The sequence below is a fragment of the Ailuropoda melanoleuca genome, chromosome 2, assembly GCF_002007445.2.
Source record: "Ailuropoda melanoleuca isolate Jingjing chromosome 2, ASM200744v2, whole genome shotgun sequence".
Classification (NCBI taxonomy): domain Eukaryota; kingdom Metazoa; phylum Chordata; class Mammalia; order Carnivora; family Ursidae; genus Ailuropoda; species Ailuropoda melanoleuca.
The window spans coordinates 41,317,473-41,335,085 of NC_048219.1; the positions used below are offsets into that span (position 1 = coordinate 41,317,473).

A 17,613-nucleotide genomic window follows, 5' to 3' on the forward strand; every position below is an offset into this window, starting at 1 on the left:
CCCCCTGAGCTGCCACTTTATGACAGGAGCTGCTCTTCTTTGCCAACGGGAAGAAAGAGAACCACAGAATTTCACGGTTCTAAAAGACTTTAAGAGATCACACAACTGGGAGAAGTGGTATGCAGGGGTTAAGCAGCGTGCCAGTAGTCACATAACGAAACACACCAGAATAGTTTACAGAGAGTACTCTAGTACATGGTCAGTATGCAGTAACTATTACCCATTAGCAGTATCATTCCAACTTTCCGGGGAGTCCAGCAACTGCTTTATGGGGTATTTCCCTGGAAGGCAGAAACTTCACCTACTGGGTTCCTGCTTAACACTCTCAGGTCAAGGACACATCCATGTGGTTTCTGTCAAAGTCCAACAGGATGACCATGAAATGAAATCAAGATTCTTGTTCACAGGCCCAGAATCCCTTCCTGCTGGCGTTATGGAGGTCCACTGTTGGAGAGCCTATGTGCCACCATTTCCCACACTGAGTGTAACCAGCCAAGGAGTAGGAAGGAAGACAGGCCTGAAGGACACTCTTACACAGAAGTGGCAAGTATACTACTGGAGGTGGGTGGTGGCTGAGAATCATCTACAGCCCCAACCCTCAACAGAGATGCCCTTCACTTCCCATGCCATCTCTCGTGTCATCACCCCCTCCTTTTAATCCCAACTCTCAAGATCATTGGCTCATCTGTGAAATATGACAACTAATCTAGAACTCCTATTTCTTTTTTTCTTTTTTAAGATTTTATTTATTTATTTGACAGAGATAGAGACAGCCAGTGAGAGAGGGAACACAAGCAGGGGGAGTGGGAGAGGAAGAAGCAGGCTCACATCGGAGGAGCCTGATGTGGGGCTCGATCCCATAACACCGGGATCACACCCTGAGCCAAAGGCAGACGCTTAACCGCTGTGCCACCCAGGCGCCCCTAGAACTCCTATTTCTAAAGCATTAATTCAATCAACACTTTCAAAGCACCCTTAAGAACCTGTCCTTGCTCTTAAGGAGTCAGTATTCCAACAGGAGAGAGAAGACACAGGCAAACTCATCTACCACATTTATACAGCAAGTGTTATGTGAAAAGTATAATCATGTTTCCCCAGGCCTGTTTCCTAGAACACTATTTCAAAAAAAAAAAAAAAAAAAATGCACTGTTTGGAAAAAGGGATCCAGGGCCAAATGATTTAATAATTTGGGGAAACGCTGTTACTCCCATCCATTTAAAAAGACCTGTAGTAAAAATTAATGTACTAAAGGCATTAAAATGTCTTATAGTAAAAACCTCATTAATGCCAATTAAAAACCCAATGGTTCTCAAATTTGTTTGACTACTAAAACTTATCAATATCCCATGGCAACAATATTCTATTGAATATAGTTTGCTGAGTTCCAACTAGGGTGATCAGGAATAGGTTTCAAGAAAGAAGAAGCATTTTGAATGAGCCCAGAAGATGGGTAGGGTTTTGTTAGGCCCAAATGGACCCAGGATATGAATCTATTCATTCAACACACACATGGTAAGCACTTTCTGTGAGCAAGGCCCACCCATGGTACCACAGCTGACATGCAAACCTTAAAGCTCTGGTCTCTGTTCCAAGGCAGTGAAGGGCACTAGCTCTGATTTGAGAAAGAGCATCAAATACTTAGGGAATAGCAAGAACGTGGCAGGTGTGAAAAAGAGAAGGCAAAGTAAGGGTGGACCCAAACAGTGCAGGACTGAATTGTCAAAGAAAAAGGAGCTATCAGATCTGTTGTTTACCAGGCCACCTATTCCAAGTTAAGAGCATGGCCTAGAGCAGTGACAGTCATTTCCCTCTGCCATGGCTGATAGAGACACCCCAGGCAAGCACTTCCCTTCTCTGGGCCTTAGTTTCATCAACTACAAAATCGCCAGACTCGCTAAGTTCCCAAACTCTCCTTATAGCATCAAAAGCACTTAAGGAGAAGACGACCATGGGAACAGCTGAATAGCTATTGGTCTGGACACACGTCAACAGCCTTGCACAAGAATTTGCATGGAAAAAATGAGGCCAGCTCGATATTCAACTCTCGGAACCCAGTCCCATTCCACCTGCTATCTTAAGATCATGCTTCTTAAATCAGTAGAATAAATACGGCATAACCTCCGAGAGTCAATTTTGCTCAAGAAAGTGAGGAAAGCAATTTAAGTTTTATACTAAAACTGGCATTTATTTCAGACTAGAATGCAATATTCTCAATGTTTGAAGGTTTAAAAAAAAGAGACAACGACTTAAAGAAATATCTGCCTTGTGCTGGGAACCCAGAGCCTTTCCTAAGTGGATCTTGAAGAGACTGAAGCCAAATTATTCTGAATAAAACTCTGCTGAAGAGACTGAAACTCACCATTGGACTGGTCTTCCCCATAGTTCTTATGGGATGGCGCATATAAGAACATCAAAGCAAAGACATACAGGTTCCACATCCCATAAATGCCTGTGAAAAAGGCACTGTTCACTTGGACTGTGACGCCGCCCCACTTCCAATGGCCTTCAGTCACCTATGGAAAAAGGACAGTAACATTTAATTGGAACCAAGAAGAAACATAACACCGAGACAGGAAGCAACCAACACAAAAACCAAACGTCTTCTATGTAGGGGAAAAGTAAAGGGCCGTGTAAGACTCCTTTTTTTTCTTTTTTCAATTTTTTAATTTACTTATTTGAGAAAGAGAGGGAGTGAGAGAGAGAGGGAGCATGAGTGGGGGAAGGGGCAGAGGGAGAAGAGAAGCAGACTCCCTGCTGAGCAGGGAGCCTAATGCATGCAGGGCTCCATCCCAGGACCCTAGGATGCTGACCTGAGCCGAAGGCAGATGCTTAACCGATTGAGCCAGCCAGGCACCCCTAGGACGCCTTTTTAAATCTAAATCATACTAGTATGAATTTAGGTTCACTGAGGGTTTACTGTGTGTCAGGTACAAAGTCAGTGGTTCTCATGTTGGCTGCACATCAGAATCACCCAGGGAATATCTCTTGTTAAATAACAGTACATAGTTATCCCTAACTTAAAGAATTTGAGTTTGAGTCTCCCACTTATCCACAACTATAACTCCTTCTCTGCGGTCAGTCTTCCCAGCTAGACGTGAACTCCCTGCAGGCAGAGACCACTTCTGACTTGTTTACTGCCATAGACCTTTGATGCCTGATGCCGCACAGTGGCTCAGTGAAAACAGGCTGATTAAATAAGCAAATGAAACAGCAGCCTTCCTTAGTGGGCCGGTGTGGGGAAGCAGAAAAGACACAGGCTTGGAGCCAGAGACCAGGATTCAAATGCAGACTCCACCACTCATTTTCTGTTTACTGTAAGAGAAGATTAAGACTCTGAACTACAGTTTGTTTAAGTATAAAATAGAGGGGCACCTGGGTGGCTCAGTCGGTTAACCATCTGCCTTCAGCTCAGGTCATGATCCTGGGGTCCTGAGATGGAGATCCAAGTCGGGCTTCCTGCTCAGCGGGGAGCCTGCTGCTCCCTCTCCCTCTGCCCCCTCCCCCGCTTGTGCTCTGTCTCTTGCTTGCTCGCCCTCTCTCAAGTGAAAAAATAAAATCTTAAAAAAAAAAAGTACAAAATAGAAACTTACAGGGTTACTGAGGAGAATTAAGTAAAAATGTTTCTAGAAATTTCCTAAGACAATAAACAATAAATCTTATGTCTATATAATGTCACTCTACGTAAGTCACTCATGAAGGTAATTATGAAGCTTTCACACCCTTTACAATTCTCCAGGAATGTTTTGAGGCTGTTTTTCCTATGTTAATGATTTGGTAATTGTTTTGAGGGCTGTCTGATGACGTATGGATTACACTAAGAACTGTAAACAGAACTATTGAGCCAAGGGACTAAAATTTGTGCCAGTTCTGAGATCAGTGAAATGATTCTGACCACTTCTGCTTGCTACAGGAAATCTTAAACGGGAGTATAGAAGAATACCGGACAAATGTCCCTGTGAGAACTTAATGAGACTGGCTTATGTAAACCATCTCTAGCAGCCCCTTCTAGAGCTAAACTGTAAGATGGTAAGTTATATCTAAATGTTAATGACTTTAACAAGCAGGTGGATTTCACCTCTTGTTCATGAGGCAACGGGTCTATATTCACCTGACACCTTTATAGCCCATGACCCACTGGGGCCCCAGGCATAATAAAGCTGTAAGTACAGGTGTTTCCTTTTGAAAGACCTGGAGTGTCAGTTAATTAGTTTAACTAATTGCAGACTTACCAAATTTTAGTTTGGCCTTGGTGATACATGATTTTTCATTTTTGTGATGTGTAAACTACTATCATGAACCCTTATTTTCAGAATTCACTTGATACGATGTGCTCAGGAATAGCTTTTGGCAAAGAAGAATTTCATAACCATTACTGATTTTAGAACAATGTATGAGCATTCAAGCTACTTAGAACTTCTTAGAAATGTCTCCAAATGTCACTCTTCTTAAAGAACAGAATACCCTAACTTTATAAAAATTACAATACTTAGGGCACACTTAAGATGATTTTAATGCATATAACGGAAGAGGAGAGGAAGTGTTAAGATAATTCCTGGAAATATATGTACCTGCTGTCATAACAAAGGGAACCGTTCTGTATGCAAGGAAGGAGGGGAGGCGGGGCTGGGTGAACTACACATACGATGGGGTAAGGCAGCTGTAATTTTATTCTACTCTGTTAAGGCAACAGCCCCTCAATAGGTCTCTCTTCTGCAAGAGACCCTCCTTCCTATGACATAAGCTGGGGATACTCAGTACTGAATTTTGCTGAAATTGATTCTTGTTGGGCCCGGCATGACTAATTTAAGGAAACGCCCACCTGTACACCTGGTTCATAATGGTATTCGACAGATGGATGTTTGTTGAATGAATATGGACAGAAGTACAGGCATGGGCAGGAATGCCAGTGCAAGTACATGGAGGTAGAAAGGGAGGATAGAGGGGTGCCTGGGTGGCTCAGTCGTTAAGCGTCTGCCTTCGGCTCAGGGCGTGATCCCGGAGTCCTGGGATCGAGCGCCGCATCGGGTTCCCTGCTCTGCTAGGAGCCAGCTTCTTCCTCTCTCATTCCCCCTGCTTGTGTTCCCTCTCCCACTGGCTGGCTCTCTCTCTGTCAAATAAATAAATAAAATCTTTAAAAAAAAAAAGAAAGAAAGAAAGAAAGGGAGGATAGAAACAGCCACTCAAAGGAAATATCTAATGGCAAAGTAAAGAGAAAATACTGCATTCCATAGTAAAGAATGATAATTGTACTTAAAAGTAAGCCAATGGTTAATAAGTATTATTTCACCTAAATAGTGCTCTCTAATACAGATATTAGCAAAACGAAGACCTTTTAAAATAATAAGGGTAATGATAGTTAACATTTATTCAATCCTAATATGTCAGGCACTACAGTAAGAACTTTATTTACATGGAAGTTATTATTTAGTCTTACTAACAACTTTATGCGGTTGGCAGGTAATATTTCCCCAACAGGGGAAAACTGTGCCTCGGTGAAGTATGTTATCTTACCCAAGATTGCTTAGTCAGAAAGTCATGGCTCTGACTCCAAAACAAGGTATTCTTAATCATTATGTACTATGAGAGTAGGAATATTATCTTAAACAGTGGTGGGTCTATTAAGTTAACATATGAAGCAACTATCGTGGAAGATCAAATTTCCTTTGAAAATTCACTTAATAACCACACACACACACACAGGTTTGCATATTCAAATCCATAGAGTAATACAGGTGTACTATATATCCTAGACATAGTAACGTATGGTATTTGAAACTGGATATATATGCAAAATACAACTTTACAATAGAACCACTGAAATGAGATGCTCATACCATGAAGGGTACACAGGTGCTCAGATGGTCTGAGGAACTAGCAGATTCATGCTCCCATCTCAGGTTTGTTATGAGATGCCTACACCTTGTTTAGCATGAGGTTGCAGAATTACCCATACTATTTAATTTGTAATCCTTAAATGTATTATTTCCTGCTGAGGGCAAAGAGTTGAGTTTGCACAAACGAGCTGTATACAGAGAGTCACTCGACTGTGGGTGCGTGCCCATCTCCTCTCTCAGTTATTCCTGCCTGGGACCTCCTGAGTTCTGAGCATGTTCCCACCAACATGAACCACAGTAAGCAGCCTCAACAGAGCAGGCCTTGTCAATGCGAAATCTTATGAACGCCAAAGCAGAGAGGTGACAGTCACCCCATTTTAACTCCCAGGAAAAAATCAGATAGCCCCAACCAAAAAAAGAAAAAAGAAAAAAAAAAAAAAGAAATTGAAGTAAGTAAAAAAAGAAAAAGAAGTAAGATCTTCCCTCTGCATAAGTCTTATTTCTAAAAGTCCCTGTTTTTCCTGATTTAACATTTGAACAATTTACTTTTGTGTGAAACCACCCAATTATACCCCTGGAGCCAAGTGAAGGTCAAATCCCTTTACACCCAGTAGTCTTGACAACCAACATTCCACTTAACAACAAGATTTCCAAATCCCAGACACAGGCTCTCTTACTGGAAACATTTCCTCTGTGAGTAACAGAATGAAGTGATCACACACACAAAAAAGAGCTGGGGACAGGCTCTCTGGGAGTTTGCTGCATGTGGCTTGACCTGAATGTCAGGCACCTGGGGGTCCCCTTAGTGAAGGTTGGTGACCTTCTCCCCTGCATTGCACTTCTGTTCCCTACTGCCCGCCACCTCTAAACGGAACGCCTCTTTCTTTTCCAGAGGGAAGGGTCTAAAATACCAGACTGTGATGTACCATCTCTCGGTTGCTATGACTGAGGCCATTAAAATGGCAGGCATTAAAAGACTGCCCCTCAGGACCCAGCTACAAAGCCCCAAGGTCACTGCATTCCACAGCTTCCTGTGGGCCCTTCATTCCTGGCCTCAGAGCTTCAATATCCTGGCGAGATCCCCTCGCATTATATTTCATGGGGCTTAAATGCAAGCTCTCTCAGCAAGCCCAAGAGTATAATGGGAGTTTTAATACATTCCTTTTACCTAAGGCTGGGATCTATTTCAAAAAGTTACCCAATAGGTTTTCTTTCAGGTGAGCTCATTGCTGAGACATTCCAAAATGACATTAAAAAATAAGTCCTCAGATGACTATATTAGTACAGTACCTGGGACATTGAGAGTTATGCCTGAAAACGTCTTAGATATCTATAAATAAACCTTAAAAAAAATAACCCAGCAGGAGGAATGTGAGGAGCTAATGGAATCCAAAAGAACTCGCGGCTACCCCCTTGGAGTTGAAATCCACTCCAGGCTGACTGTCGCTGTGGCAGATATAAAAAGCCAGCCACAGGCTGGAGCCGTGTTAGAAAATACTGGGGCAATGGAATATTAATCTTTTTCTCCAAAGAAAAGCCACAAACTCTGCTCCTTGGAAGAACTGGCCTCCCTTGCTTGAAAATGGTGCCCGATGTAACATAGACAAGGCTAAATTCAGGCAACATGTAGCTGCCTTAAAGATCGGCCAGCTGTCCCTTCCTGACTTAGGTGGAAGGGTCTCTCTGCAGAGCCAGGTGAGTAAGCAGCATGGGGCTGTGGGAGCGTGGCGGCAGCTTTCTGAGGTGGCAGAGACACGTGTAAAGACCAAAAGTGCCCTTTGTTTCTGCCCTCCTGAGAACTATCTGGGGTTGCCTTTCATTCCTCAGCCCAGCTTACTTGAAGCTTCTGTTTGTCCAAGCAGTGCGCCCTGCTCTCCCGGACTCACCCAACTGGCCACATGAAGTGTCCCAGCACATTACCGAGGCCGTGGAGGACTGGACACTTGGGTCACATGAAGGAATCAGCCAAAGTCAGCCCTCAGACACCCTTGTTTGAGCCTCAGCTGGGTGAATAAAAAACTCATTCAGAATTTGAAATATGTTACTGCATTTGGAGTGGCAACTGAAGTTTCCTCAGTTTTATAAACAGTCTGATAGAAACACAGCGCTGGTGTAGGTCATAGCAGATGTGGTAAGCAGAACTTTCGAAGACAGATAAGTATTATTTGTTTTGTTTGTTTTCCACACTCATGTCAGCCTTCAACAGCAACACTCACACTGGGCAGAGCCCACAAGGCTCTAGGGGCCCCTAACGTGGCTCAGAGGCACCCTTGGGTGTCCTTGCATCAAGTTCAAGGGGTCCATGAATTGGAATGAGAAAAACTGTATCTTTACTTTCACCAGTCTCTAACTGAAAGTTACCATTTCTTTCAATTATGAATGTAGAAAACAAAGTCCTATTAATATTAGCATTAGCACTACCTGTATATTTTGTTACCCATAAAATCATGACATTTTCATAGCAATTGCAATTACAGATACATGTCTGTAACATCTGTAACATGTATAATTGCAAATATCTTTGAAATCCAAAGTATTTTACTCATTTAAAAACATTCAAAGAAGAGGCCCATAGCCTTCAGCAAGTTGCCCAGAGGGTCTATGGTACAAAAAAAGCACAGAAGCCCCTCTACTAGAAGGAAATGAGCCAGCACGAGACAAGTCCAGTCCTAAAGCTCCATCTGCACTACTAACATTCTTAGTTTTGGCCAAATACAAGGATGACAGAACAGTTGGCAAAAAAAAAGTCAAAAAGAGTGGGTTCTAGTCCCTAACTTACTGAATGTCCTTTGGCACAACATTCACCCCTTTTGTTACTTACAAGAGCACACCTATTCCTGCCCACGATGTGCCAGGCACTCTGCAAATCACTTTGCAAGCATTACTTCCTGTGGTCCTTACGGCCACCTTTTGTGGCGGTACTATTATTACATGCATTCTACAGATAAGAAAACTAAACCTTAGAACTGTTAAGTAATCCATCCACCATCCCACCCAGCTGGAAAACAGCACAAATGGGAAATGTCTCTAAGGCCATTCGATTTCATATCCTAGCAACTGAGATAACAACCCCTACCACCCCACTTACCGACAGGATTTTTGTGAAGCTCAAATGAATGGCAGATAGGTTGTCTGTCAGATTTAAACAGTCCTCTCCACTTTCCAAAGCCAGTTGCCAACATTTTAAAATTATTACCACTATTGAGGTTTTCAAGTACAGCAAAATTTTGAGTTTTGGAAATAACCAGCAGAAAGGTAAGATTCTATCAAGGGGACTTCTGAATTGTATTTCATGTTTAAGTGGCAATATAATTATTACAAAGAATGGCTGATGGACTGTAAAAGGATCTATGTTCATGCTAGATAAAGATCAAGTCAAACTAATACTTGCTTGTTGGTGTTCTGCTATAGGGCTTAAAAAGTGTATTCTCTCAAGTAAATGAAATAAGTGCCCTTCAATCTGGCTGCAGGCTTTTAATTTATGTAGCAACTTTCTTCCTCCTACGAGGCTGTATGGAAAGGGAAAATTCCATCCACCTCTGGCCAGGTGGCTAAGTCCCAGAGTGGAACAACCTTAAAAAACATGGCTTGAGGAGCTAACCAGCCTCCCTGCTCCTTCCTCAGCAGCTCTCTAGAATTTTCTGTGCAGAGTGGAGGCACCCCTCCAGGGGCATTCTCACCCTGACCGTTCAGGGCCCACTTACCTGACTAACGATGAAGAAAATGACAGTCATAGCAGCACAGGCCAAGGTGATCAGCATGAGGAACTTGAACCTGAAAATCAGCCCCTATTAGGAAGGAGAGAAAGAGTAGTTTACCACTCTCCTGGCTAGCACTAATCCTTTTCTCACTATATTTAAATCTGTAAAAAACCAATTTAAAAAAAATCTATAAAACAAAATCCCTAAGAGGGACTAGTAAAATAATTTCACATAGTAACATTTCTCCTGCAGAGGTGAAGGTGGTTGAAAAATTTATTGGGCCAAATATTTCTTATGTTCTTATCTCTCATGAAACAGTGATACCAGAGCCTGGGAAATTATATTCACAGCACGTTGTGAGGCTGCTAATTTCCCTGCTAAGCTGGTTATGCTTCTCTGCAAGGGTTCAAAGTCACCAAATCCAAGTTTTCTGCGGTTGTAATAAAATTCTGCTCCAGTGAACAAAAAGAAATGTGCATATTAATCAACATGAAGTGGATTTGGTTGAATTTTCTCATGTGTCACTCCAGCTCTGGAGACAGGCAAAGCTTCAGGAAGTGCCCAGGGTTTGCTGAGAGCAGCATTTCAGAGAACCCGTGTTTCAGGGAGAAACACCTCTTAGGTGCAGATCCACTGCATACAAAAACCCTGGCGTTCTGCAGTTTCTGTTTCTTTTCACAAGAGGAATTAGGCCCATGTCTCCAAGGACAGCCACTTAGGCATGAGTCCAACAGATCCTTGAAAAATTAAGAATGCGTTGCCTGCATTAGAGATTGGAGGATGTTGAGTGTTTTCTCTTGAATAAGGCACATAATCTATAAACAGAAATTACTGAATTCTATTTGATCACCTGCTGGATATTTTAGGGGAAATGGGGCCTCTTAGTGTCTAAAGATCATATCACCTGGGCTGAAGCCCAGGCTCCAGGCTGATTCTCGGCAAGGAAACCTTACCTAAAGCCTCACCCCAGCCAAAGCCCTGATTCCACCCTAGTCAGAGCTCCCATCTAGTATCACCCACATTCCATCCCAAAGCTGAAGAACCTGCTGAACAAGCTCACCCCTTCTGAGGACAGACAGACGGATATACCACAGAAGACTCCAAGGTCTACACGAGCCGGCTACCTGTGTCTCACGGCCAGATTTAGCCTCTTATTTTGCCCAGAGATCCTACGTGACAGGAGACTCTCTCCACGTGTATCTGAAATAAAGGCTTCTCATCTCCAGATGTAGGTGTGTGCTGTGTGTTTACACATCACGCAGGAGCTCCTGAGTCACCAGTGCCCACACGAGTCTGGAGGTCTGCTCACCTCGTAGTGCAGCCGCCGGACTTTGCTCATGGCCGGCAGGCTGGACTGCTTCCCACTGATGTTCCGAAACACTTGAAACACCATGAAGCACAGAAACAGGAAGTAGAGGCAGAGGCAGATACCAGCCACAATGATGAAGGCCATCTGATGGTTTCCAGTAAAGGAAAGGGCAGGCTCGCTGACGACACAAACACGTCTCAGCTCGGCTGGCAATGACACCCATGGTCTCCAAACGGGGATTAAATAAAACCTGGCATTCTAATGCCAACAATAGAGATTTCCAGACACAGAAGTACAACAGAGTGGAATGTTCCAAGTTGCTTTCTGAGGCAAGTGAGAAGAGGAATAGAGTCTTGCTTATTAGAAATGCAGACTCCAGGGCCCACCCGAGACCTACTGAATCATAATCTGCCTCTTAACAAGCTTCCCAGGGGACCAATATGCATAATACATTTGAAAAGCGCTTTAATACTGGGTATTGTTTGCAAATGACTGATCAGGTAGAACGCTACATTAAAATAACCAGAAGAGTTACAATATAACCCAGGTTCCATGGCAGATCTATAGAATCAGATCTTCCAAGAGCAAGGAAACCAAGTATAATCATGTTTGAGAACCAGTGGGCTAGTCCTTGGATTTTTAGGAGACTGAGACACCGCGGAAGCAGGAGGTGATCACATGGGGGCTGGGAACAGTAACTGCAAGGGATGCTGGGCATGGGACGGAAGGCCTTGAAGTAAAACCAGAGATAAAGTTCTGTTTGCAATTTTCTGTCGCCACAAGAAAAATACTGGCAAATGGAACAGAGAGCAGAAGGACAGATGGAAAAGGTGAGAGATGAGGATGAGGGCGGTACATGCTTTGAAACTGATCAGGGCAACTCTGAGACCCATCTTGAATGCTCAACTTGAGAATCACCAAGGCCTGGGGTACACTGAGCTGGATTAGGAGGCAGGTGACCTGAACCTAAGTCCTTTCTGCTACAACTCTACCCCAAGTTGCATATTTTAAGGTATTTTAACAAGTGTGAACTCCGTGTGTATAGTTCACTAAATAATATATTTAATGCAGTTTCTCCTTCTTTCCTAAAGCCAACAGTACCCCAGAATGAAGGGAATATAGTTTTTTGCTACAGTCCCTGACATTGTATTTGCCTCCCTGGACCTTCATCATACATGTACAATGAAAGGGCTGAAGCAGACTAACGTTGTAGTTGTAAGTACTTCCCGTGTTGTACAGCTCACATTCTCGGGAGGAAGGACGGGAGCAGGGGAGAGCTCAACTCTCTCATCTTTAAGGTAATGATACTACCGAATTAGTTCGCTCACAAAGTTCTTGTGATACTAAGAAGCCCATACGAACATCATGGCCAGACAAAGTATATTTAGCAGCACATGACAAGATGTTATTCATCAAGAAATAATACAACTTCAGCCTTTCTCCCCACTACAGAGGACAGTCTTTTTCTCCCAAAGCACTTAACATATTATTCAGGAAGATAAAATATTTAAATCCAGCATCCTAAAGGGGATAAGCTAAGACTGTCGGTTCTGCTTCATGAAGATGACTCAGACAGTTTATGCCAACCAACCAACCAGAAGCCTCGACAACTCCTCTGGAACTAATCACCTTAGCCTTATCTCCATGCGGTCTCAGAAATGAAGAGCAGCAGCGTGCTACGCTGGCACACCAAGGTCACTGTAAGAAGTCTCGCACACAGAGGACTTCAGAAACAGGATCTCCGACAGGGGCCCTGAGATGAACCTCCTGGCTCCAGGGAAAAGCTAGTCATGCTTGAGTCTACGGTAAACAAGTGTATAATAGATCATTTGGACAGGCTGCAGTAAGACAAGCAACTCAGATCCCTCTGCCATGGGGATACGCTTCACCTTCCTCGTTTTGCCTGCTCTCACCGGGCTTAAAAGCAACCATTAATTCTTCTTATTATTTGCCTTAATTGTGCCATTATCATTGGTGTGAGGATCAAAGCTCTGGCTGAGCACACATGGAGAACATTAGCAGGACTTAGAAAATGATCTGGGGGGACCAGGCGGCTATGGGAAGAAATGAAACCCCGAAGCCATCAAGGAAGGATACGGCCAGCTCTGTTCCGACATCTGTAGTCCAGATACTGTAGAAGGGATTCGTGAGTTGCACCCCTCTACAAAGAAAAACGAGATGGAAAGATACAATTAATACAGAGGCAATGGGGAACTTTCCTTTTTACATATCCTCTGCTTCTCAGCCAGAAGGGTGGGGGCTGTGTTTAGACTAAGAAAAGTTCATAGACTTAAAGAGAAACAGAGTTTGAAGGATAGGACCAGCACAAATATTTTCCATCTAGAAAGAACTTTGTCTTTGATTTCAGCCCAGTCCTTATCTGTGGATGTGACCACGTCCAGTGCTTCCATCCCACAGGCTCCCTGACCACCCTTCCTCTTTTTGAATCCTCCTCCCAAGGAGCTGGGGTGGACACGGGGATGCACATTTCAGCCCAGGATCCCAAAGGCACCTGCTCACCTCTCGCACATGTCAAATATGAAGAGGCAGAAAGAGCCAACAGCAATTGGTCCGACTTGCTTCCAGTACCCTGCTATGTGATTCCGCTCATGCTGATCCTGAGGGAAACCGAAATGAGAAATGACATCACGGAGAGCAAAGCAATTCTACTGGTAAGTCAGTCATTCCAACAATCCTGCTGACCACCTTTGTATACCAAGCATCATGCTGGACTCAAGGCATACGAGAACGAGTAAGAAGAAAATCTCTGGTCCAAAGTAGCTCATTTTTTATCAGCCCATCCATAGGGGCTCTCACAGCCATAAGAACAGGATGCTATGGGAACACAAAGAAAGGCCTTGTACCCTCAGCAGTGGAAGTTCTGTGGTCTGCAAAACAACTCATTCTGAATTAAATTCCTATGTGACCTATGGCTTGTGTTTGTTCGGGCGGGTGATCCCCAGAGGACAAAATAAAGATTTTAAGGCATTAAAATATGTCAAGAGATATATCAATATCTCTCATGGTTAGGAAAATAGACATGTTCTCCCTATCTCCATTAAAAACAAGAGTGGTTCGTCTTGGTAGATATACAAAGACACTAAGAGACAGAAAATGAAGGAATGTAGAGCGAGAAAATGGGGAAAGGCAGAAGACAAATCTCAGCACCCAGGCTGGAGACCAGGTGGGACAGTCCACACAAATCCACTCTGGCCCTCCACTGCGGCTGGCTGTGCTGCTGCTGGCCCTGAGTCCCCCACACTCCTAGCCCTGCTGCCAAAGGCTCTCAGTGCAGCACCGCTGCAGGACCCCTCATGCCTACCCCAGGTACCCCAGCCATCGGCAAACACCTCTCTCTCCTCTCACTGCTCTCCTAGAAGGGCTGCAAGACTTCAGAAGCAATGATCAAACCCTAGTGGAGTTTAAAAACAGTCCACTCGGGGCGCCTGGGTGGCACAGCGGTTAAGCGTCTGCCTTCGGCTCAGGGCGTGATCCCGGCGTTATGGGATCGAGCCCCACATCAGGCTCTTCTGCTATGAGCCTGCTTCTTCCTCTCCCACTCCCCCTGCTTGTGTTCCCTCTCTCTCTGGCTGTCTCTATCTCTGTCAAATAAATAAATAAAATCTTTAAAAAAAAAATAAAAAAATAAAAACAGTCCACTCCTACGAAGCTGATGGCCTGAGAGGAGGACCAAGCTCCAGGTGGCATATCATCTTAGCCACAATGTGATGACTGCACCATTCTTATTTTATCCACGGTACCTTCAACCCCTCCTGAAATAGGATTTGATGTCTGGGCAAACTGAGACAAGGGAGGTCAGTATTCCAGGGTAACAGGGGTTACTAGGTCACCTGGACAAACTGCCAGCTGGAAAGAGCCAGACCCACATTCTCTGGGGGTTACGTTGGTCCTGGGGACAAGCAGAGCTGAAGCCAAAGCAGAAGAAACAGTAATAATCACCGACATTTGTGTGTTCATGTTCTGTGAAATACTCACATTAGCTCACTTAAATCTCACAAAAACCCTATACACCAGGCCTTTAAAATCCATTTTACAGATGAGAAACCAGAGATTCTGAGCCAGAAAGTCACTTGCCGGAGGCCACCTGGCTGGCTAACAAGTGGTGGAGTTAGAATGTGAACCGGTGTTCTGACTCCAGAGCTCGGTCCTGCTGCCACTAGCCGATCGAGTCCCTTCCTCCCTCAGGGGGCTCTTACCATCATGTGCTCGCCACAGAAGATGATCCAGAAGGAGAGGAGCATCGCGTAGAAGATGCCCTGTCGGATGTCGCCGAACAGCAGCATCCAGGTCCAGTCAAATCCAATGGAAAACCATTCCACTGGGATATTGATAAAAGTCATGGAAATCCCAAGGGCAAAGATGACTCTGATCATGAGAAAATAGCAGGAAAACCATTTTATTCATCCGGGAGGCAGATTTTCAAAACAAAACAAAACAAAAAACAAAACAAAACAACCACCCAGTTTGGGGAACTGAGATGTTACATATTGAGACTGAAGCCATATGATCAGTTGCTTAGTACCACATTAGAGTAAGAGCTTCCTACACGATTTTCCCCTCCTTTGCCTTAAAAAATAGACCTCACTGAACATAATTATCCTATTTTACCTATTCAGGTAATCATTAACCTGATCATTAAGAACACTCGTGATTATGATGATGATGACAGTACCCTCCTCAGTGACTATGAATTGTACAAGCATGTTCGTTTCAGTAAGAAGTTACTCCAAACAACAAGAAATACCATTTCTTTTAGCTGCTTGTTTAGTTTTTGTTTTGCTTTTCCCCTACTGCCCTATTAATTGCCACTGCCCTACCAAATATCATTCATATTGTCACTGATTTATTCATACTTTCAATCATGCCTATGAAATACAAGTGTTAATTAAGCACGGGTCACACGCCGGGCATTTCGTTAGGGCCATAGATAACCAAGCAAGGTAGTACTCTTCTACTCATGGAGATAGATTTGGTGGCTGAGCCAAATAAAGTGTGACAAGAGATACGACGGAAGTGTGCACAGGCTGCCCCAGGGACTTCTAACCTTGACAGAGACAGAAATTGAGAGGAGTTGTGAGTCACGACTGGGGAGGTGGAAGGGCATTGCAAGCAGAGGGAAAAGCCTGGATGGAGGCACAGAAACTTGGAATAGCCTGAATCACTTGGGGATCTGCACATGGAGGAAATGACAGGACCTGAGGAAATGACAGGAAATGACACCAGAGAAGTAAAAAAGGCTGAGCTCATGAAGAAACTTGCCTACCCCATCAGAGAACTTATCCTGAAAGGACTGAAGATCCAATAAAAAAGTTTAAACAATGGAGTGACATTATTCATTCATTCAACAAATTCATATTCATTGAATTCCTACTATGTGCGAGTCACTGCTCTAGATGCTGGGGATATAGGAGTAAACAAAGCAGGCAAGGATCTTGCTCTAATGATGCTTGCATTCAGAAGGGGTAAGAGGAGGGGTCTGGGAGGAAAGATAACAAATAAGTAGAGAATATAATGAAGAAAAATAAAGCAAGGTAAGAGAATGGAGAGATGCTCTAAGATAAGAGACATTATGGCTGGGCCTGAGGGAAATGAGGAATTGAGCCACAGAGATATCTAGGAAAGAGCATTTCAGATAAAGAGAAGAGCAAGTGCAAAGGCCCTGAAGTGGGAGCATATGAGGCATGTCTGAGCATCATCAAGATGGTAGAGAGGAGAGGAGATGAAATCAGAAGTGGCAAGGGTCCAGGTCATCAAGGGCTTTTTAGGCCAGGACAAAGGAAATGAAAAGCCGATACAGAGCTCTGAGCAGAGGAGTGACAAGATTTGATTTACACTTGAAGGGGAACACTGGCTGCTGTGAGAATAGACTGTAGGAAGGAAAATAGTGGTAGCAAGAAGAACAGTTGAGAGGCTATTTTCAATAATCTAGGTAAGAAATGAGAAATGATGGGGAGTTAGATTATGGGGTAGGTTGGATGAGGGGTGTGAAAAAAGGATGACTCCTACATCTCTACCCTGAACAGCGGAAAGGATGGAATTGCCATTTTCTACAATGGGGATGTCCGGGAAAGGAGCAAGTTTGAAGAGGGAGGAAATAAAATGTTGTCCTTTGTATGTGTTACATTTTTGTGCAAATGAAGATGTTAAATAAATAGCTGGAATACTTGGGTTTAGGGTTGGGAGAGGCTGAGGTTGAGGATATGAATTAAGAGTCATCAGAGCATAGATGATTTTTAAGACCACGAGACTAGATGACATCACTCCAGGAATACGCATAGCTAATGGAGAGAAGAGGTCCAAAGGCTAAGCACTGGCTCCAAAGTTTAAGAGGTTGGAAAGATGGTTGGAAACAGCACTGGAGACAGAGTGATGGCCAGCAGAGGAGAAGAATAACCATAAGAAGGGCAGAGGAGGCTCTGTGAAGAAAAAGAAAGTGACCAGTTACATCAAAAACTGATGATGAGTCTAGAAAAGTGAGAACTGAGAAGTGACTATTGGATTTGGAGTGTGAAGGCCATTGGTGATCCTGTCAAGAGCAGTTTTAATGACAGGTGGAATGGGCTCAAGAAAGAACAGGTGGAGAAGGTATATAGACAAGGCTTTTGAGGAGGTTTGTTATAAAGAGAAGTAGAAAAATGGTGGGGTGATATCAGGGGGAGGTAGGAAAAGAGTTTTGTCCAAGAATGCGAAATAGTAGTGTGTTTGTATATTAATGAGAATAATCCAGCAGAAAGGAAAAGTCAGTAAT

At 43.6% G+C, this 17,613-nt stretch overlaps 1 protein-coding gene across 1 annotated transcript in view; it reads right to left on the minus strand.

Moving 5' to 3' along the window:
* The window catches only part of WLS (Wnt ligand secretion mediator), a 100,723-nt gene that overhangs the window by 9,457 nt on the left and 73,653 nt on the right, over window positions 1-17,613 (minus strand). The window contains exons 6-11 of the mRNA XM_034653672.1: window positions 15,062-15,230; window positions 13,365-13,462; window positions 12,942-13,005; window positions 10,845-10,988; window positions 9,539-9,622; window positions 2,360-2,513 (exon numbers count right to left, since the gene is read on the minus strand). Coding sequence (XP_034509563.1) covers window positions 2,360-2,513; window positions 9,539-9,622; window positions 10,845-10,988; window positions 12,942-13,005; window positions 13,365-13,462; window positions 15,062-15,230 — 713 coding nt within the window. The remainder of the gene's footprint in view (window positions 1-2,359; window positions 2,514-9,538; window positions 9,623-10,844; window positions 10,989-12,941; window positions 13,006-13,364; window positions 13,463-15,061; window positions 15,231-17,613) is intronic.